This window comes from Microtus pennsylvanicus, chromosome 3, assembly GCF_037038515.1.
Source record: "Microtus pennsylvanicus isolate mMicPen1 chromosome 3, mMicPen1.hap1, whole genome shotgun sequence".
In the NCBI taxonomy this organism is placed as follows: domain Eukaryota; kingdom Metazoa; phylum Chordata; class Mammalia; order Rodentia; family Cricetidae; genus Microtus; species Microtus pennsylvanicus.
The window spans coordinates 129839109-129861497 of record NC_134581.1 but is presented as its reverse complement, the minus strand read 5'-3'; the positions used below and the strand labels follow the sequence as shown (position 1 = coordinate 129861497).

Genomic DNA, 22389 nt, shown 5'->3' with positions numbered 1-22389 from the left:
AAAAAGGGTAAGGCCACCCATGGGAGTCAACAAAGCATGGCGTATCAAGTTGAGGCAAGACCAATGTCCTCTCCCCTGCATCAAGGCTGAGTGATGCATCCCACCACAGGGAACAGGAAAACCTCGGTTGCTAATCTGCCCTACAAAACTTTGTATGGTTGGCCACGACCCTTTTCTACAGGCTCGAGCAGGGCACAGAACATCTTCTTGTCTCATCTGCATTCCAGATTTTGCCATTTGGTCTTCGTTTAGTTCGTTTAATGAAGCCTAAATCTCTTCATTGGTCAACATTTGGCTAGCCTTAGGACTCAGGAAAAACACCTCCTTAGCCTTCATTAGTATCTACTCTACCCAGTTCCATGACTGTGGGCTGTCATGGAGCTATGTCCCATTCCTTGACAGTGATTACTTCAGCTTGAACTGCATGGGATTATGGATCCAAAACATATATCACTCCTCTACCATCATTTAAAGCCTTGTAGAGGGTGGTGATCACATGAGTTTTTGCTTACCATTAGATATTCAGTACTTTCATGAGTGTTGACCTTACTTGGGGGCAGGTTCTCAGTACATGTTCTCTATTGTCATAAATAAATGAATTTTAATGCCATTTCTATTATCTTTTAGTATTATAAAGTAAAAAAAGAAGGGACATAGCTCCTAAAATACAAATTAAATATCTGTTTTGCGGCCCTGCAAAGGCGATCTCATCATGTTTCCATGAGGGTTGATCTTTTGTTATATAATTATTATATTTACCTTGGTTCAATATAACTTGCTTCTAGAAGATAATCATTCATTTTTAATATTTAAGTTATTTTAGTTGATTTTTATTTTACCTACTGTTTTTAAGTATTGGAAACATGAGGAAAGTGAAGGATAATAACATCTACACAGCTCTTCCATGGCGGTATCTACACAGGTCAACTTTCTTGCCAAGGAAGTCTTTGGTAATTTTCAAACGAAAGCTCCCTGAATATTCGAAGTAACTTCAGATGAAAGAGTTCTACCTGAGAAAGGACACAAAAGCTGGAAAATGTGCCATGTCTGATGGAGGAAGGTCATTGGCTAATAAAGGAACTGCCTTGGCCCATTTTATTGGTTAGAACATAGGTAGGTGGAGTAAACAGAACAGAACGCTCGGGAGGAAGAGGAAGTGAGATCAGACTCAACAGCTCTCCTAGCTCTCCTCTCGGGAGCAGATGCCTCAGCAGAGATGCCATGCCCCGCTCCTGGGCAGATGCACGCGATGAAACAAGCCGCCAGGTCAGACATGCTGAGTCTTTCCCCGTAAGACCGGTGCACACAGATTATTAGAGATGGGTTGATTGGGATATCAGAATTAGCCAGTAAAGGCTAGAGCTAAAGGGCCAAGCAGTGATTAAATGAATACAGTTTGTGTGTTGTTATTTCGGGCATAAGCTAGCGGAGCAGGCGGCTGGGGTGTTGGGGATGCAGCCCCGCCGCCGCTCATATACACATGTCTCAGCTTATATACACAGTCCCAAAACAAAACAGAAAGTCCCTCAAAAATAGTAAGCAAGCAAGGAGGGTCCATCAATAACCAATCACTTCCTCAGAAGACAGCTTAATAAACACTCTTAGCTCAGCTTGCTTCTTGGTCAAACCAACATCCCCAAAGGCATTGCTTACACAGCCATGCACTTCACTCGCAAAAAGGGTCTGACAGCTACAGTCTAGACAGCTGATGGTTGGTGAGAGACATAACTGTGGATCTTTGTCTGTAAGCATTGACCACAAAGCTGGCCAACGTCACGTCTGTGTAAGCACGGCTGCCTCCAGAGTCTCACACACACATACTCATTTTACTAAAACATACCAGGTATGGCTTTGCCAATGGAGAGGCCGGTACCACTGTCAGATAATTTCCCATCGATATAGACCCTCCAGACTCCTCCAGTGCTTGTCCATGTGATTGCAATATGATGCCAAGAGCCATCATTTACGGAGGGGCAGTTGGTGATCTTTTCTTTTCCATTCACGTAAAGGACCCAGCTGTGGAGAGAAAGATTCCAGGGAATATAGTCAATGGTCATTCGGTTCTTTCCCTGGGCCATGTTACACTTTATCTCGTGTGTGTATTTGTGTGTGGGTGTGTATGCACGTGTGAAGTAACTTGTGTAATCTATTAGTCATTCCCCCCTCCATCTCATAATATTTTAGAAGCATAACATTTGAGTTACTAATTACACTAAATTCTAGCTCAATCAATGTAAACACTGATTAGTGAGAAAAGTCTTAGGATAAGCCAAGATAATTGAAACAATTTACTGCCCTTTGGAAAGTCAAGAAGGAGCAGGAGCTGCTGAAATGTCTGAGAGCCTTCCTCGAGAATAGGTGTTTTCCAAAACCAGGAGCAAACTTCTGATATCCATAGGAAGATAGTATGTTTCAGGCCTCTACTATCATCTGGGTATCTGTGTTCCCTCAAAAACTGTGTGTTCAAAGTCCTAACCAACAATCTGTCAGTAAAAGAAGAGAGGCCTTTGGGGGTGACCAGGTCCTGAGCACAGGGCCCTCTGAACAGGATTACCGTAGCTTCAGAAGAGGTCAGAAGGAACCAACCCCTTGCTGCCTCAGCCTTTGAGGACACAGGAAGAACATTCCTGGGGAGACTCTGGGAACCAGCAAGGGGCTCTTCCAAGTCACTGATTTCGCCACGACCTTGATCATAGGCTTTTTATATTAGCCTGAACAGACTAAGGCAGTTGTCAAACTGGTCATAAGGAAACCCAAATACATCCACCCAAATAAAAGAACCAAAAGAAGGTTACAGAGACCCCACCACTCAGGGGAGCCGTGTGAAGACAGTAAAGAGTGGGAAGTGTCCAAAGGCAAATGAAGATGATGGTGAAAAGCAGAGGGGGAGAATAAGTCTTCTCAGGCACTAGCAGCAGCATCCACAGGAGAGGAATATTCTTGCCACACTCTTTCTGCTCTACATGTTTTCCCCTTGCCTCTCTCTAGCCAAGCAGGCAACAGTTCATCACTTTATGTACGTTTTACCTCAAGTGTTGGCCAATGCCTTGATTGTTTTTCTCCCTGAAAGTTGAAGTTCACTAAGAAGACTTGTGCTTGATGAGGTTTCTACCAAAATAATGAGAGTCCCCTAGCTTGAGAAGAAGGAAGGTTCCAGTTGGTAGTGCCCATGAGAAGTCCCACAAAAGACCACCAGTCACATACGGAACAAGCAAGAACGCTTTATTAATTCCAACATGTTAGGATAGCACGTGGTGATCACAACAGAAACCCACAGGCTCCTTTTAAACCAGATTAAGGGAATTCCAGGGAGGAGAGATTAGTCTAGGGGCTGATTGGTGGGTGGAAATTAGTCTGGCGGCTGATTGGTGAGGGGAGAATAGTCTGGAGGATATAGTGGTAAGGAACTTTCTAGCAGGAGGGTAGGGAAAGCTATCTTTAGTTATCAGGAGACTGTAATCACCTGCTGAGCCAGCAGAAGGTCAAGGGTGCGCCTGTTGATTGGTTGTCCCTGAGTTGTGGTTTTCCTTGAGAACTGTTTGCTTAGCTCCAGCCACCTCCAATAAACAGAAACTAAGGCCTGGTCCCTGGCAGGGGCTATTAGAAACCTGTCTTGGCTGTGATCTGGCACCCCGGCCTTCACCCTGGGAGGTTCATTAGGCCAACATGATGGGTGAACCTGAGAAGAAAGGGCCCTGCAGAACAAGGGCTGGACTTGCAGCCTCACTGAGGAAGGCAAGTGTGGGAAAGAGTGGAGGGTCTTCATAGGACGACAGAAGCTAAGCCGGGGGGCAGCTCCACATGTCTAGTGTGGACAGGCCACCAGTGGTGGGGGCTGTCCAAGTTCGTGGCTCATCAGCAAAACTCTAGATACAACTGGAATGACTTTACAGACAGTGTAGAGGGAAGGACTCTGGAGTTATGTTCAATTGCTCTTAAAGGAATACAGAATGCCTGCCCCCTTGGACCCGTGAGGCTGGTTCTTACCCAACACACCTGTCTCCCACAGACAAGTGTTGCTGATGACCCTAATCTTTGGATGTCCTGCTAGGTAAAAAAGAGCATCAGTCCCTTGAGAGTTAGACCTGACCTTCCCAAGAGATGACTTGTAGGGGGCAGGGCATGGCAAATTATTTAGGCTTTTTGAAATGTTGTTTTGCTGTCTATAGAAGGGGCGGTGTTTCCTCCGGGCATTGTTAAGATAAACTAAAACAATACCCATGACAACACCCATGCTTGTTTTCCCATAGAGCTTGTTTAGGAGTTCTAGCTGACTGCTGTCAATCAATCCTCCAAGTACCCTCGTTCCCAACCCCAGTGTCAGAAGGTGAGCCCTATGCAGGATTCAGTTCTAACCTGGTGTCAGGAGAAGCCTTCCCCGCCACATCCATCCTAACATTTCTGCTTACCCATTATAATCGGTCAGGAGGAAGGTGTTGTCTTTGTCGCCGTCAAGAGCATAGGAGATTGGCGTCCCATAGTTGATGACGTCAGAGGATCTCATCCAGAAGGCGCAGGTGACAGCATGGAGAGACGGAAGCACTCCATCCAGAATGACATACCCATAGATGCCAGACACTTCAAAATCCAGGTTAAAGCCTGAAGGCTGTTCTGCAACAAATAAGGAGGGTGTGCAGAATGTGGCATTCCTGTGCACTTCCAGCTGTCTGGGGAAAGCAGTGGGCAAGAAGCTCCAAAGAAGCTAACTATGAAGATGTTGAGCGGAAGTGATTTCAAAATTAAACAGAGAGTTCTTATGAAATATACGTATTTAATCTATAGATATTTAACTAGTGTGTAGATATAATAACAGCTGTGCAAGGGAGCAGAAGAACAGGGTTGAGGGGTAGAAAGGCTGAGAGCTGATAAGGGAGTGGACTCTGATGGGAAGGACTGTGGGGAGCGAGGGGTTGAGGCTATAGAGGAGGGAGAGGCTAACTCGGGGCAGCATCTGCCCTCACGCAGGCGTCTGCCTTTTCCACAGCTGACGAACAGCTCAGTTCTTCCCCTGTTCAGCTCTGCAAAGCCTGCTCTATCACAAAGACTTCTGTCTCCTGTGTGTGTGGGGGGGGAGGAGATTAGCATTGATTTATTGTCTCTCTGACCTAGCTGTCTCTCAGTCTTCATTGCCTAAGCCACATGGCTTTTAAAAGTATCCTTTCTAGACACATGGAAGAAATAGAGATGATAATTAGAAGTTCACAGTCTCAGAGATGATACTCATTTGGTTCATTTGCTTGAGGTCAACTTCATTACATGTTAAATATGGTTAATAACAGCACACACACAACTCCAAATGGCTGAGAGAACACTTTAATCATTCTCCCAACAAAACATACGAAGCAATTGGGGTAATAAATAAAACTAGATTGATTCAAATATTTTACATCGTATTCATAAGTCATAACGTGCTCTTCATAGTCCAATAAATTTATGTAACTGCAATTTTTCAACTTTATATTGTGAAAATTCCATTAAAATTAACAAGATTGGGGTTGAGGGGTGAGAGTTTAGTGCAATGGTTCTCAACCTGTGGGTCACAAAGTTGCCTAAGACCATTGGAAAACACAGGTCTTTAATCATGGTTCATAACAGTAGCAAAATTACAGTTATGAAGTAGCAATGAAATAATTTTATGGTTGGGGGTCCCCACAACATGAGGAACTGTATTAAATGGCTGCAGCACCAGGAAGGTTGAGAACCACTGGCTTAGTGGGTCAAGTGGCAGCTTATGCAAGCTTGAGGACATGATTTCCCAACCGTAGCACCCACATAAAAACCCAGACAGGGTGGCACGTCTATAATCCCAGGGTTGGGAGGCAGAGATGGAGGGATCCCTAGTACTCATTGGTTTGCCAGTCTAGACAGTGAGCTCATTGGTTTGCCAGTCTAGACAATGAGCCCTTGGTTCAGCGAGAGACTCCATCTCAAAAAGAAATAAAGTGGAAAGCCGTTGACATTGATTTCTGGCTTCTACTCTCACATGTATGCACACATACATGCACACACACATACACACACCTTCAAGAGCACAAAGAAGGAAGACAAGGAGAAAGGAGGAGGAGACATAATTATTGAACAGCTGGTGTGTGGCAGAGCCTGGGTGCATGCAGAAGGCTAGAAGGGAAACATGGAAGGATCTGTCAAATGGTTTTCTGCATTTCCCTCCTAGATGTCTAAGCTTCAGTTTCCCCATCCACGTTGTTGGGGATAAGGACACAGTACCCAGCTTATAGATGGCCATGAAGATGAAATAAGGGCCAGGTGCTTAGCAGAGCCTCTGGTGTGTGGGCAGTACATGGCATAGGCCAAAGTTGGCCCTGTTCTATAATTATTCTAAATAATGCTATCAGTCATTCTGAGTTCATACACACCTGTCTCATGCCCGAGTTCATACACACCTGTCCCACGCTCGAGTTCATACACATCTGTCTCAAACCCGAATTCATACACACCTGCCTCACGCTTGAGTTCATACACACCTGTCTCATGCCCGAGTTTATACACACCTGTCTCACGCTTGAGTTCATACACACCTGTCTCAAACCCGAGTTCATACACACCTGCCTCACGCTTGAGTTCATACACACCTGTCTCATGCCCGAGTTCATACACACCTGCCCCACGCTCGAGTTCATACACACCTGTCTCAAACCCGAGTTCATACACACCTGTCTCATACCTGAGTTTATACACATCTGTCTCACACCTGAGTTCATACACACTTATCTCACACTGAGTTCATACACACCTGTTTCACACCTGAGTTCATACACACCTGTCTCGCACCTGAGTTCATACACACCTGTCTCACACCGAGTTCATACACACCTGTCTCACACCTGAGATCATATACACCTGTCTCACACCCAAGTTCACACATACCTGTCTCACACCTGTGGCCTGAAAATCCTGGCCGACATTTACAACTGTATGCGTTCAGCTCATCCACGCAGGTGGCCTGGTTCCTACATGGGTTGGACTGACATTCATTGATGTTCAGTTCGCAGTGTGGCCCCGTGAAGCCTGCTGGGCACTGGCATCTGGAAGAAAATAGAATGCAGCACCAGGAACCATTAGAGGATCCATTAGAGAAACTGTGTCCCTGACTTAGGACAACCTGTTTCAGAAGACTTGGAAGACTGAAATGCTAAAACCTATCCTGCAATCCAGAAAGCACTGAAGTTGCGTCTAATTTTCCCTTTCATCTGTTTGTGACTGAACACCTTTAAGACATTCTGCATCATAAACAGAACAAAATAAAGTAAAAAGGAATTCTGATCCAAGTGAAATCTGGTTTATGTGAGCTCTTTCCCCGCAGAAATTCCTAGGGATACATGGATAGTTCAGGTCCTATTCTAACGCCTTTTAGTTTATTATGCCAGTTCTGTAGCAATAAGATAATGTTGGCATCATTCCCACCATGCCAACGTCACTCCCGCTGTGATGACGTCACTCACACAATGATGATGTCATTCCCAATGTGCGGACGTCATTCCCACTGTGCTGACGTCATTACCACCGTGCTGACTTCATTCCCCCTACGCTGACATCATCCCCACATTGTTGACGCCATTCCCGCTTTGCTGACGTCATTCCCACTGTGCTGATAAGTTAAAGTTTGCTACGGCAGTTACATCACTCAAGGAAGCACTGCTATCACTCGGGGTGGCGTGGGAGTCTCAACCTCATTCTTACTATTTGTGGCCACAACCAGTTGTCTAAACACACTCCAATAAAAAATACATCCCATGATGACAAGTGCCGACCACCGTGTTGTGAAACAGAAAGTCTGAGATGGAAATTAGAGTCCCAATTCCACAGCGTCAAGGGTGGTTGAGAGCCTGTCCACCAGAGCCCTGTGCATCTACTACACTGCACGAGAGCTACACATCCTGCATGCTGTGTCCATGACGACAGTGCTCTAGCAGGACGGATGGGAGAGCACGCCCCGGTACACTCACGTCATGGATACTAAGCAGCCGTTATGACAAACGAACCATGGCAAATGCATCTACTTGACAATACTTGAAAACAATGCTGGGTGACAAGTGACAAATGGCACCGTTGGGGCGTGATCCACTTGTCTAACATCTGACACGCTGTAGGCTGCTCAGGGATGTGATTTAGGCAACAAATATAAAACATAAGTGAGTTCTATCTGCCTATATAGGAACTTCACAACATTGGTTGACACTCGGGATGAGAGCCTGGGAGTGTGTGTACAAAGTATATCCAATTCTATATTTAGAAAGTATTCCTTAAAAAAGGTACGAATCAAATAAGGTCAACAGCAATATTTGCTAACCACAGAGCTGAAGTCACATTTTTATTCTTTGCAATTTTCTGTGTGATTGGAATACTTTCCTTAAGGAGGTCATATCATCAACACTAGCACATTCACCTAGAGCTGTCTTTGACGATGCTCTGAAGGTGACACATAGACACACACACACAGAGAAACACATAGACACACACACACAGAGAAACACATAGACACACATACACAGAGAAACACATACACACACACACACACACCAAAAAAGCAACAACAACAAAAACTATAGGCTCATATCTTGGCTTAGCTTTGCATTGCAAGTGGTGGTGAGCTTCTACTGTGCCTATCTTTGGGTGGGCATGTGAGGATAGCTGACTGGCGGCTTTGCAGCTAATGTTCTTCTGAGACTGCACAGTGACGGCTCAGTCAGGGAAACAAACGAAGCGAAACTCTACACTTGGCCTTTTACCTGAAACTGTTGGCTCCATCCTTACACGTGGCTCCGTTTTGGCATGGATGGCTGAGACACTCGTCCACATTTTTTTCACACCGAGTACCCAGAAATCCAGGTGGGCATTTGCACAAGAACCCGCCAACTTGGTCTTTACAAACTGCGTTATTTAGGCAGGGGCTCGAATGGCATTCATTGATGTCCGTCTCACAGTGCACACCTGGGAGGGGTGAGGACGAGAAAGAGCTCGGATGATTTCCCTCCGGAGGAAAACTGAGCCAAATGGACTCCTTGGGTGCACCCACAGAAGAGGGGCTGCAGAGCCACGGCCATTAGCCTGCTCATGGTGCCCCTTTGAATAGCCCTGAGTTCGTGGGTCATTTCAGGACTTTGCAGTTTTGATACTTAGCTTAGTTTATCTTCCTTCTGAAACTATGGTTAGCAATGGACATTGAACTGAAATAATGTTTAAAAGGACAATAAATTCGTTCCCCTTTTCTTCGTTTCTTTGAGCTCGTGTTTTTCCTTCATTAGCATTTTACCCCTCGGACTTTTTCCCTAAAAATGAAGTACGTATGTCTTTAACCACACTCCTAAGTTTGCAAAATATCACATTTTGCATCCATTTACATTCATTGAGTGAACATCATTTGTATGACTTATCTCCAGTAGTGTGTTCATAAAATCCAAGAATAATATTTAGATATTGTATTAGTAGACACACTAATTTTTATTTACAGAATTTCGAGACAAAGGAGAGAACCGCAGACTTCTTACCAGCATATCCCCTCACACAGGTACAGTGGTAGCCGGCCAAGCCATCCGTGCAGGTTCCTTTATTCAAGCAAGGGCTGGAGCTACACTCATTTATGTTTTCTTCACATAGCTGGCCTGCAAAAGATCACAGAGTCTCTGAGCTGGAGAAAACGTTCAGTTTTGTTCAAACAAGCTGTTTAGAATGACAATGGAGTGACCGGAAATCATGGCCAATGAGCCTGTGAAAGTTTTTGCTCTTGGCCAAATACATGAATACAAATATTTACCTTCCATATTTGAATTTCGAAAAACATGTAGCCAGAAATGTAACACATTTGGTCTATTAAAAGGCTGGACAGCCAATAGCTAGGCAGGAGAGGGATAGGCAGGTCTGGCGTGCAGAGAGAATAAGTAGGAGGAGAAATCTAGGCCCGAGAGAGAATAAGGAAGAGGGAACAAGAAAGAAAAGAGCAGGGTCGGGAGTCAGGCGGCCTCCAGCCAGTCAGACGTGAGAAGCAGTGAAAGACATACAGATGGAGAAAAAGGTAAAAATCCCCGAGGCAGAATGTAGACAAAGACAAACAGATTGAGAGCTAAGGTAAGGCCAAGTATTCATAATTAATACGACGTCTCCATGTCTTGATTTGGGAGCTGGTTGGTGGCACAGAAGAGAAAGGCTGATCCACATTCTGTTCCATAAGACTCTATTATCAATACTAGACTCATTATGATGAAACTCAACAAGGGAACTGACAGTGAGGGTGATGTTCTGAACAATTTTAGAGGGAGGCTATGGAAGGGCTGCAGCTCTCTGACGTAAATACGATGCACACTTAAACACATGATCGCCTTTGAGTGTGAGAGAAGCAGAGCCTGTAGTTACAAAAGTGACTGGTCTGGAGGAAAAACAACACACACACACACACACACACACACACACACACACACACACACACAAGTTCACGATTTCAGTGAGGTGACAGTGGAGAGGTGGGGGGACCTGGTCCTGGTCTGGCATTCCTTGAGGACAAAGTCCCATCTCACTTCCTCATCTCCACTTAGGAACCAGAAAAACAGGCTCAGGGGCATTTGGAGGTTCTGAAGTCGCACATGTTGTAGATAAAGAAGGAACTAGGTCTGCCCATTTTAGCATTTTATAAGCCATAATCAGTTTCATATGGACAAATTGATACCTTGTTCTCATAATAAATATAATATAATATAATAATAATGAGCCCTTTCCAAATGTACACACATAATCCAAAACAAGACTCAGCTTATATTGTAAAGACACTGATCTTGCTCCTTACCTACATAACCTGATGGGCACTCACAGGTGAATCCCCCAACTTGGTCTCTACAAATTCCACCGTTGAGGCAAGGCAGTGAGCTGCATTCATCAATATCTGTTTCACACTTTAAGCCTAAAACGCAGACCAAACACTGAATGATAAATCCAAATAAGGGAGTATTAAACATGCGTGATCACTTGAGAGCAATGATCTTCATAATCTAGACCTAAAAGGAAGAGCTACCATCCAGTCATGTTTAATGAAGGCACTTCATGTTTCCACATAGATTTGATTTAAGATACCTTACAACACTACATGGAAAACAGCTAAATATCTTAAAACATTAAGAGGATGGAGAGGGAAGTTTGCAGTGATTAAATAGAAGCCATAAATTATGATAACCATAAATCAAAACCCACAAAACTATATAGTGTTGCTACCAAGGTCACCTGGCTCAAGGGGTGAGGAGGGGTCAAGTTTCTCTAAATCTTAGCTCATAAACCAGATGCCCTATAGTGTGCATTGTCTTCCCATAGGGTACACACAGGATGTCTGTGCTAGCCCTGCTAGAAACCTTCCCTACCAGGGGACTGTGATCTTCAGCTCAGCAGCATCAGCATCACCTTCAGACAGAAGAGAAACACTGCATTTCAAGTCATACCCTACACTACTGAATCGGAAATGCTGGCACTGCCAGACTCTGCAGGGCCCAGTGATCTGCAGCTTGGCAAGCCTTCCAAATGACTACGGCATGCACTAATGGATGAGATGCTCTATCCTATACACCTTTAACTACCACTGAAGTGTAGAATTCTCAGAAAAAAACCCTCCCTCCTGCCCTCCCTTCCTTTCTGTCTTTTAAGATAGGATCTCACTGTGTGTCCATGGCTGTCCTAGAACTCACTTTGTAGACCGAGTTGGCCCTGAATTCAGAGAGATCCCCTGTTCTCTGCCTCCCAATGCTGGGATTAAAGCCATGTACCACCGTGCTTTGCAAATTCCATATATCCTATGAAACGTCAGTACTTTTTTTTCAAGAGCACATATACGTGAGTCAACTGTGATAAATGAAATGCCAATATTCTTGCTAGCCTCTGGCTATCTTTTGTTTCCAGTTTTCTTTTTGTTTATTACTTTTTTGGTGAATTCTACTTAAATACAATTTTCCATGAAAAACTTTCAGAATTCATTGCATACTTTTTTGAAGCAAAAAACCCATTTAAAGAAAATAAGGGATTGTCTTAAATTAATTGCAATTAAAACTATCATTTATTTTCTCCTAAAATTGTTTCTGAACACATTGGTAAAGTGAACCAAACAGCAAGTAAAAAATAATTCTTACTTATTCCTACAGTCTCTAGTCTAGAGTCATGGAGTTCTTCTGAAGCTAGAAACAAAGTAACAATTCTCATCTATGAACAAGAACTTCCATTCTTGAGTAACCAAGGAGAGAAGCCAGAAATTTGTTCTAAAATGTTTGTGTTGGACAAAGTTGGTGTTATGCCTTTAATTTGTGTTAGAACAAAACCTTGGACATGACTGGGGACAGTATTCCAATTAACCCCCCCCCCCCATATAGTGTCAGCTTTCATAGTGAAGAGTTTTTTTTTCTCCAAACTGTGCACAGAAAAGCTGTTAAGTCTGCATACCTTTGACCTTGTTCAACCCAATATTTCTCCTCACAAACATGGCCTAACATGTCTTATAATCTGTGTTAAGTATTTCAAAGTCTGACTCAATAGCTACACCAACTTCATACAAAATGTGTTAAAATTAGCATTCCTTTATGTTACCTGTATATCCAAGTGGACAGAGACAGACATAACCACGGCCGAGCTGTTGGCAGGTCCCACTATTGTGGCAAGGGTTTAAGAAGCATTCGTGAAAGACCTACCAGGGCAGAAGACATGTATCACAGAAAAGCTCTCGGTTCATTTCAGAGCATCTCTACCTAGGGGCCTTAACGTTGTCATGTTGCTTCCAGGTGAGTTCATTCAAGCTAGCTAGGTCACTGCTGTATCGTAGGAGCTGCTATGCATGGGCTCAAATGATGATACTTCAGTGAGGTCGATGTATGCAGTGTTCCTAAGAGCTGGTTGCATATTGCATGTTGCATGCCAGTTGCATGTTGCATGCTGGTTGCATCTCCATTAGAGATGTCTTTGAAATACAGGAAGTACAGGACTCAACCAAGGCCAGGTAAAACAGAGCCTCTAATGTGACATTAATACGTTCTTATTTAAAAGTGGCCTGGCCTGTGGGCTCCATCACACCACTACTTTAGCAGGTCCTACAGATGTCTGTGCTCAGCTAGCTCGTTTTCAAATGCGATGTAGGGAGCCCTTGCAGCTCACTACATTGGTCTGTAGGAGTTTGGCAGAAGATATATAGTATCATTGGTTTAAAAAATGTCAGTTGCAAGGGACTTATGACCCTTAGGTAAGATGAATTAAGAGTAATGGCAGAATCTACCCACAATGTCATCTCTATTTAAAAAAATCCCACACATACATGCATGCACATAGGCACATACACACACTCACATACACGCACACACACACACAAACACACACACACACACACACACACACACACAAGAAAAGCAATTAGTTTAGTTATGCTAAATGCAATGATGGTCCAATTAGTTGGATCAAAGCCTCCCACATCTACATACCGTTGAGCAGGCATTTCAGGGAAAACAACTCCAATTTTTGGTACTAAATGTTGCACTTTTTGAAAGTGCTTATTAAGAATCATAACTAAATATTCCTATACAGTATTCATAACCTGATGAATGTTTCACCCACAGCTTTCTATGATACATAAAATAGAAAATTAGTTTCTAAGCGCCCCATCAATAACAATGCTCCGTGCAGGGGTCAGACTCGCCTGGCTGCCGACTTCATACTTCTTCTGGGTGTATCCAGGAGCTGCAAGGGGCACTATGCTTTCTTCTGCTGCAGAGAAAGTGGAGCTAAAACCTAACAAGACAAACAGGCAAAACTGTCAGCGGGTGGTGGGTGAGGCTCGTAATTAAACGCTCTCCACATACTCAGGGTAAGATCTGGTTGCAGAGTGAGTCACGCCACAAGTATTCTATTTCAGTACGACTAAACAGGAAAGCAGCCATGGGTGGCATGTGCTTCTATCCGAGACTCTGAGAGAGACACTTGGAAGTTACCAAGTGCAAAGTTTCCAAAATAATTCTTCCAGTCTTGTCATCAAAAAGATCATAAAAGGGGCCGGTAGGACGGCTCCGTGAGTAAAAGCACTTACCATCAAGAATGGTGGCCTGAGTTCAATCCCAGGACACACATGGTGAAAGCTGTAAGTTATGATTCCTGTAAGCTGGTGTTTGCCCTCCACATGAGTGTTGTTGGATACACGTGTGTATAGGCACACATGTGCACAGACATACACATGCATGCGCACACATACATGCACACAAACGAGTACGCAAATAATAAATGTACTAAAATTGATTTACGAGTCCACCTGACATGGTGATGCTCAGCACAGAAGAGACCAGAGAGGCACAGGCAAGACCCCGGCATAAAGTCTGAGAACTCACTTGAGCAATCCGTGATAGACGTGGCACCAGTGATGGTCGTGGTTCCATAAAAGGGACAAGCTAGGCAGAAGGACTTCCCTGCGTTGGGCTGGTAATAGTCTCGAGGGCATGGATAGCAGGGTGTGAGCCCAGAGCGGGAGAATTCTCCTACCGGACAGGGCACTACAAAGGAAAAAAAAAAGATTGTCTGTGTGTGTGTGTGAGATGACTCTACATTTCAGATAAGTTTCCTAGCTGTTGCTTGTAAGAAAGCTATTGAAACACTTGCATCCCCTCTTTCTATTGAAAAAGGAAGTCCCAGACACCTAGTTCAATTTGCCATCTGATAGTATAAGACAAAAAATGGAACTGGGTGGTGGTGACGCATGCCTTTAATCCCAGCACTTGGGAGGCAGAAGCAGGTAGATGTCTGTGAATTCCAGACCAGCCTGGTCTACAGAGTGAGTTCCAGAATAACCAGGGCTGTTGCACAGAGAAACCCTGCCTCAAAAAATCAAAGAAAGAAGAAAAAAGAAAATTGAAAAACGGTACATCTTTATATATTCAGTAAACAAAGGCACATATTTTCATTGCAGTATGATTTAGTACATAATATAAGGCTAAATATACATAGAACATGCATGTGTTAATGTCCTGGCCATGGGGAAAGAATGCAGCAATTTCCTTTACTACCAATATTAGTAGTAATATTGATAATAATAAGTCAAATTTAAAACAGTACACCGAAATGGCCTGGGAAAAATATTACCTTGCAAATTATTGTTAATTGGTGGTGTTAAGAACAGCAAATACAACCATGGAGCTTAATAAACTTGGCCTTTAAATAAATGTATGGGACATTTGATAATACTGTGTTGTAATCTGGGAAGTACAGAATTCAGAACAGATTTCAGGAGCCACCCCACAGAGATGGTGCGATGCATGAACTTGTTGGACTACAGTGGGCATATAAGTATGATAGCAACATGCCACATGCAACACACTTTAAACACACAAAAATGAATAAAGGAATAAGTTAATATGTTTCCAAAGACAAGGCCAGAGGTCAGTTAATGCACCCTAAAGGGTCAGAGCGAGAGGTGGTATCATTCTGGTCCTCATAAAATATATATCCTGGTCCTTTGGGGTGGATGCGTCAACAATGACGACCAGGTGTCGTTTATGGGACCAAGAACTTTCAGATTTTTAGCCACAAGCCAAAGGACATGTATGTAAGAAAAGATAAGATGTATACAGGTTGTATTGTATAAGCATGGTAGTAACGCATAACATACGGTTGTTATAGTGATTATGACCATTTTGAGCAGGCTGAAACATAGCAGGTATTTTCTTTTTAAGAAATGTAAGTTAAACTCAGCAAAATACAGAATGATACATCTCTAAACATCAAACAATATAGAAAGAAAGTAATAATGAAAGAGAGACAGATGGAGCGAAGGAAAGACAAGAAAAAGGAGGGAAGGAAGTTGAAACCAAGAGAGAATCTGCGAGGGTCAGTTGTGAAGTACAATAGTGCTGGCCCTAGCCCACAGAAAGAGCTAAGTTATCCCTGCTGCTAGCCCGTGTTGAGAAGAATGTGGCTAGCTGTGCTAGGAACACTCGGAGACACGGGGCATTTCCCAGAATTTCGGCCACATTCTGGGAACTAGAATTGCTTAATTGCAAAGCTGGTATTAGACAAGCCTCAAAGCTTATTTAGAACGCGAAAAGAAAAGTCAAATACGAACTTGCTGCCCTGCAAAAATTCCAGTTGTTTTGTGGTTGGAGGATGTTGGAGCAGGGGCAGAATTATTTTTCTGCAGACTTCCTTTCAAAATTAGTTCACATATTAACAAAATCAAAGAGTGTCTAGCAAATCCATTTTAAGCATAATGTGATTCTTTGATTTTTTTTTTCCAATAAAAACAAAAATTGGAGGTTGCTTTGACTCAACAGGCATTTTTTATGGGATGGGCTTCAACCACGGTCTAAAAAGTTCTCTTCTTGACTCTTGGTGAAAATTACATTGATGAACACTACTCAAGAAATCTGTCTAAATTTTTTATCTGCCATGACCCTAGTACACTGAGACAGTTTAAACAAATGGGAAGATGTATAAATCTTATCATTCAACGTCCATTCTCCTACGTCCTATGGCTCTTAACTTCTGAGGACAATGTCTCGTTAGACGCAGCTCTGGCGTACCCTTCCACTGCTCCAGGTAAACTGCCCACTTGGCCAGCAGCGAGGAATCTCAGTCTCTTTCTGGTTGCTGTAGCTGTGTATGGCTGTAGCTCAGTAAGGATGTGTGTGCATGGCTTGCTGTGTAGCCTGGAGAACTGGCACAGAGCAGGCTGGCTCTTAAGAACAGCAACCTTTCAATAAGAAACCATTTTCATACTCTCTGGCTTGCCATAAACTTTAGGCTTTTACGCTAGAGTAAGCGGGATGGGAGGACGCACTAAGAGCCACCATGCAGGCCTGCTTGCAACTCTGTGTGGTACTGTAGAGACAGCCCTGCAACCTTTCCTTGTGAACACAGCTCCACTAGCATTGCAGGGAAATGAACTTTCAGAGTTTCCAGCAACAGGCTGGTGTGTGTGTGTGTGTTCGTATGTACATACACATTAGTGTGTATTCACGTGTAGGTATACATTTGTGTATGTGTTCATGTGTATGTATATATCTGTATGTGTTCCTGTGTGTGTTTGCATTTGTATATGTGTTCATGCATGTGTATACATTTGTGTGTCTCTGTGTGTGTATCTTCCTCTGTCACTATCCACCTTATTGTTTAAAACAGGGTCTCTCACTGAACCTGGAGATCATCGCTGGATAAGAATGGCTGGCCAGTAAGCCCCAGAGATCCTCCTGTCCCTGCCTCCCACTTCTGAGATTACACGTGTGTTGCCATGTTTGGCCTCTCACGTTGGTGCTGCTGATTTGAACTTAGGTCTGCATGCTCTTACAACAAGCGTTCAGTGACTGAGCCACCTCCCCAGCCCATAACTGACTCTCAGTTCTGGTTTTGAGATAGTGTGAAGCTTTTAATCTTCTAGTTTTGTTTATATCTTCAGGAATTTCTGGCTGGCTGACTGGCTGGCTGACTGTACTCAGTTGGGGTATTAGACATATTCAAAGTGGAGTGCTGAAGCCAGTGTTTGCCACAGTGTGATCTCCGAACTTGTAAAAGTAGGTATTCCCTGAGTACCAGATAGAAATGCACGTTACACCCAGTGAACCAAAATTCTGGGGACAGCACCCAGAAACCTGTATTTCTATGGTACCAGGAAGCCTCATGTGTATTCCTGAGGCCTGGGATAGAAGCCTTGTGCTATACACAGAGAGCCCATTGTTTATCCTGAAGTGCCGAGCAGCTGAGAGAAAAGAATTCCCCACAAAGAGACAGTTATTTACATTCTTCGCATACTGTGGACATTTAGTTTTGTTAAAAGCATCCCACTCCTCCACGCAGAGAACTTAACATGTAAATAAATATAAACATCCGAGGCATCAATGATAACCTCCGCAAGCAGAGATGTCTACAGCTCCTCTTTTTACAGTCGTGGTGGTTTCTGGGCATACGAGGCAGCTCCGGGATCCAAATTCTGGTTGATAAGTACCCAGCGGACACGACTCACAGGTCTCGAGCCCACTGGAGGAGTAGGTGCCTTGCTTACACTGAGCTGGAAAGAAGGGTACGACACAATGAGCAAACTCATCATCAAACATGGCATGACACACACATTTCCTAGGTTCGCTGTGTCTTCACGTCTAAAGGCTCCCGTGCCACTTAACACGTTGATTAAATCAATGAGCTTGATTGTCTCCTGTTAATTTATCTTTTGATGCAGGAGCCTTGACAATACCAGGTGATAGACAAAGAAACCTTTCTCCCATTGCAACTGGACACGAAATCCAGCCGGTCTAGGTCCAAGCCTGTAAGCCTGTACCTTTGCATTCGGAGATGCTTCTCGAGTGGAGATACTCCGTGTGAGTCCTGGGGGGACACAGTTTACACTCCAGCTGCCCTTCCTCATCTTGATAGGATCCGATCAGGCAGCTTTCACAGGTGGAGTGCTCCAGAGAGTAATAGGTTCCCAGGGGGCAGTTGACTGTGGAGAAAAACAGCCAGGAAATTCAGATCCCCGCACCACGACACCCTTGGGTTCTTTTTTTCTTATGAAGCTTGTGTCTAGGTACTATTATTCATGTGTGAAATTTTACTGTCAGAGTTTTACAGCCATAGTGAGTAGACCTTCCAGAAATATGTTTCTACAAACCCAAGTGGTAGATATTTATTTTGAGGAGATGCATAAGTTTTACTGATCAGTTTTAGTGTTGCTATAACAGGGCTTTCAACAATGGAGGAAAGCTATGACCAACCATAGCATTATAGAAAATACATAGTTAACAACAACAAAAAACCTGCCAGAAGACAAGGATAAAATAATGAATATTTAGATGAGCTCGTGATGGCTTTGTGATATTGCAAATGTTTTCTAAATTGTCTCTCTGCATGCTCCCGGCTCCCATAAAACTAAACAACGTGTCCATGACAGTGTCATTTCTAGAGACAAGAGACAAGTTGATATGGCAGGATCGAAACAGGTGAGGAAGAGCCTTCACCATGTCTAGAGGAGTTCTCATCCTATGAAGGCATCCTCTAATCCAGGGGCTCCAAGAAAACAGGCCCACCTTATAACTTGTAGTAGCATGGACGTTCTGAGGTCAAATAGAAAAACTCAGTGATCTGGCTGTTAGTAAAGAGAGATGCTTGAACTCTATGCTTGGTGACTTGGGGACGCTCATGGTTACAACTAGAACCTGGGTGCTTGTTAAAAACAGATTTCTAATTTTCCATCCCCAAACTGCCATGTGCAGGCTATCTGACATGGCCCAGGCTTTCTGACGCAGTGCAGGGTGTCTGAAGACCCCACCGAGACGGGAGAAGTAGTAGTCAAGACGATTCCTGCTTGTTCTCAGAGAGTGGAAAAGAGACCCGAGTAGGGTCATATTAACAGCTCTGATGAGCTGATTTTGACACACCAGGGAAAACACAAATGATGTCAGATGGCAGTAAGAACCGTGAAAGGAGTTTCCCCAGGCAGAATACAAGGGCATGATTTAAGGGAGACTAACATGGGATTCATGTCATTGACTGTCTTTGTGTGTGTGTGTGCGCGCGCACACACACGCGTGCATGTGCAGTGGCCTCTTTAGGAATCAGGCTGGAGTTAATCCAGATTGTGATGTAGCTGTATAGTGTAGGGTTAAGGAGATAGGGAGGAAGAGTGGGGAAAGACTAGTGAGGACAAGAGTTTGAAGATGTTCTGAAAGTAGACAGAAGTAATGGTTGCACCCTGAGAATGAACTTAACGCCATTTAATTGTACATTTTAAAGTACTTATTTGTGTGAATTTTGCCCTAATTGAAAAAAAGTCAAGATTTTAGAATTGGATGTGTAGTTTGGAAATCTCTGCTATATCACTTTCTGTGAGTATGTCCTTAACCTCTCTGGCTTCACTTTTCTCATCTGTACTGTGTATTAATATTAATCATACACCATAGAGATGCTGAACAAGATTAACTAGAAGAGGTGTGTATCTGATATACAAAAAAATGGTCAAATGTGTGGGCTATTGTTGAAATAATAGATAAAATGTCATGAGGTTTTATTTATTTTTAAGATTTATTTTTGTTTACTTATTTATTTGTGTGTGCATGTGTGTGTGTGTGTGTGGTGTGCACACAAGTGTCAGTGGGACCCAGAAGAGGGAATCAGAACCCCTGGAGCTAATGTTCCCAGTGGCTGTGAGCTGCCAAATGTGGATGCCGAGCTATTTCTCCTGCACCACTATGAGGTTTAAAGAACTAGAGTTGAAAATAAGATTTGTTTCCCCCACATAAAACACTTTGCTTGTCTTCAACAATGGTGCACACTCAGGTTCTTGAGACAACATAGTGTAGTAGCAGCCACACAACAATGGAAAATGCCTGTTTCATATCAATGTTCATTCTACACCCTTGGAAAAATATCTGTGCCCAGCCATTTGACCCTGGGCACAGTATACAGCTGGGTCCCAGGGGAGGCTTACCGCACATGCGCCCCCTCAGCACAGATCCCGGTCTGCAGAAGAGAAAGGCCTTCTCTGTCTCCAGGGAATTGCTGTCAGCCACCACCATCTCAGAGGCAAGCTGGAAAGAGTACATGGGCTCCTTATTCAGGGTGTTTTTCAGGCGGTTGGTGATGGTTTCCAAGGTCTTGATGAGTCGCTGCTGATTTGCCAATTCAAGGGTATCGTTTCTCTCCTCCGGCAGGGGCACACTAGCTGAGATAAAAACACAACACAATTAAACATGCATGTGCACACACACATTCACACTCACACACGCATGCACTCACACCCACGCAAAGGGTCTGTTAGGTGCTAACTGTAATACTCATTTTTGCCGTCAACGAAATCGTATCTTAAAGTCCTTCAGAGAAAGAAATTAATTCAGAATAAGGCCAATCAGTTTTCACTAAATAGGTCACATGTGGGCTGTATTAAGAACGAAATATGTATGTTTGAGTCCTTTCCTGAGACACTGTGTTACCATCACCTGTTGAGGGAACTCATCAGGACAGGATGAATTAGTCTATACTCTTACTGTTTAAAACAGGTCTAAGTTCATCCTGTCAACATACAAGTAAAGCAGGTATTGGTTACTGCAAGGATCAGAAAACGCATCTGTGACCCTAAACCGCAAACCGTGGCCACATTTAGTTGGCCCCGCTCTCTCTAGTACTCTCCAGGGCCACCTCCTAATAAACACGAGGCACGAAAGAGTTCAGAACGAGCTTCCCAACCCCAAATTTCACTTCCTACTCTTTCGGCAAATGGAAAGTTTATCCTTACCTGTGATGTTAAAAATTAGCTGAATTTTGGGGTCAGATGATGGGGCCGATCTTTTCATCCGTGTCGATCTTGCTTTGCCCACACCTGGAGGTGTTTCTTGTACAACATCCAGGAAGTGATCGTAAGAGTAATCCAGCCTGTTACCTGCACCCCAGCCCCCTGGTCCTGAGGCAGAGAAACAAGAGATCAGACAGGCACATCTTCCTCCGTGTTCAGGTTCTAATGTCACAAGTCAAACTGCCTGCAGTAACTATTCAATTGTCCCCGGCGTACAGTGGATTTGGCCCATCACCTTAAATTGTCATTGTGGGGGTATTTTGCTTTTAATTTAGAGACCATTACCCATTTACCTCTGAGAGTATATAGGATTTCGGGCATCTTTCAGTTCCCAGGTGATTATTCTCACCTCAGAGGGAAATAGGGAGGAGGTATGGGAGTCTCATCATTTCCTATTTCTCTTCTATATCCTTCCTCCATTTAAAAATGGCTTTATAAGCTTAACGAACATAGTAAAAGATCTGCCTCCTGTATTCAAGGTGGGGAAGCTGGCAAGGGCAGCTTGTAATGTTCGTGTTGCTGGAGAAGACATGGCTGTGTGTGACTTGCGAGGTGCCCCTGCTGGCACTGTGATTAACAGCCAGACACCAGATTTTCACTCCATGAGGTGTGACACGTGATTGTATAACCTGGGCCAGCTGCTTTCATCTTTCTGAACTCTGATCCCTTCATTAATAGATGGAGAAATGAGCCTGACTTCATTGTCTGTAATAAGATGGGACAGTTTATATGCAGCGCCTGGTTTAATATCTGACTCATTACAAAACCCCAGTGTGTCAGCCAATTAAGTGACATCCATGTTGTCTTGGCCACACTGACCTTAATTATGTCCTTTACACACTTGCTGTGTTCACGAGCCTGCCACCTAGGGAACCTGTCTTCAAGGATTTGTTTGCTTTCTGTATGTATGTAAAAAGCTGGGGTCGATATTTTAGTGATTTCAGCTACATAGTTCCCCACAACTGCTATGGGGCAATTATGGAAAATTGATTTACCAGACTTAGAAACTCCTAGAGAGAAAATTTCAGTCTACTTGGACTGAAATTATGCTTAGACTTAGATACTAGATTTTAATAACTGGATTTTATAACCTGGGTGAGAAA

General features: G+C 43.6%; 1 protein-coding gene across 1 annotated transcript in view; it reads right to left on the bottom strand.

Moving 5' to 3' along the window:
- Svep1 (sushi, von Willebrand factor type A, EGF and pentraxin domain containing 1) overlaps positions 1-22389 on the bottom strand; it is a 156204-nt gene that overhangs the window by 46927 nt on the left and 86888 nt on the right. Inside the window, exons 15-27 of the mRNA XM_075967148.1 lie at positions 21230-21394; positions 20426-20659; positions 18281-18442; positions 17852-18013; positions 14349-14510; positions 13667-13758; positions 12571-12667; positions 10796-10909; positions 9507-9620; positions 8748-8949; positions 6886-7043; positions 4410-4611; positions 1841-2016 (exon numbers count right to left, since the gene is read on the bottom strand). Of these exons, the coding sequence (XP_075823263.1) occupies positions 1841-2016; positions 4410-4611; positions 6886-7043; positions 8748-8949; positions 9507-9620; positions 10796-10909; positions 12571-12667; positions 13667-13758; positions 14349-14510; positions 17852-18013; positions 18281-18442; positions 20426-20659; positions 21230-21394 (2040 nt within the window). The remainder of the gene's footprint in view (positions 1-1840; positions 2017-4409; positions 4612-6885; positions 7044-8747; positions 8950-9506; positions 9621-10795; positions 10910-12570; positions 12668-13666; positions 13759-14348; positions 14511-17851; positions 18014-18280; positions 18443-20425; positions 20660-21229; positions 21395-22389) is intronic.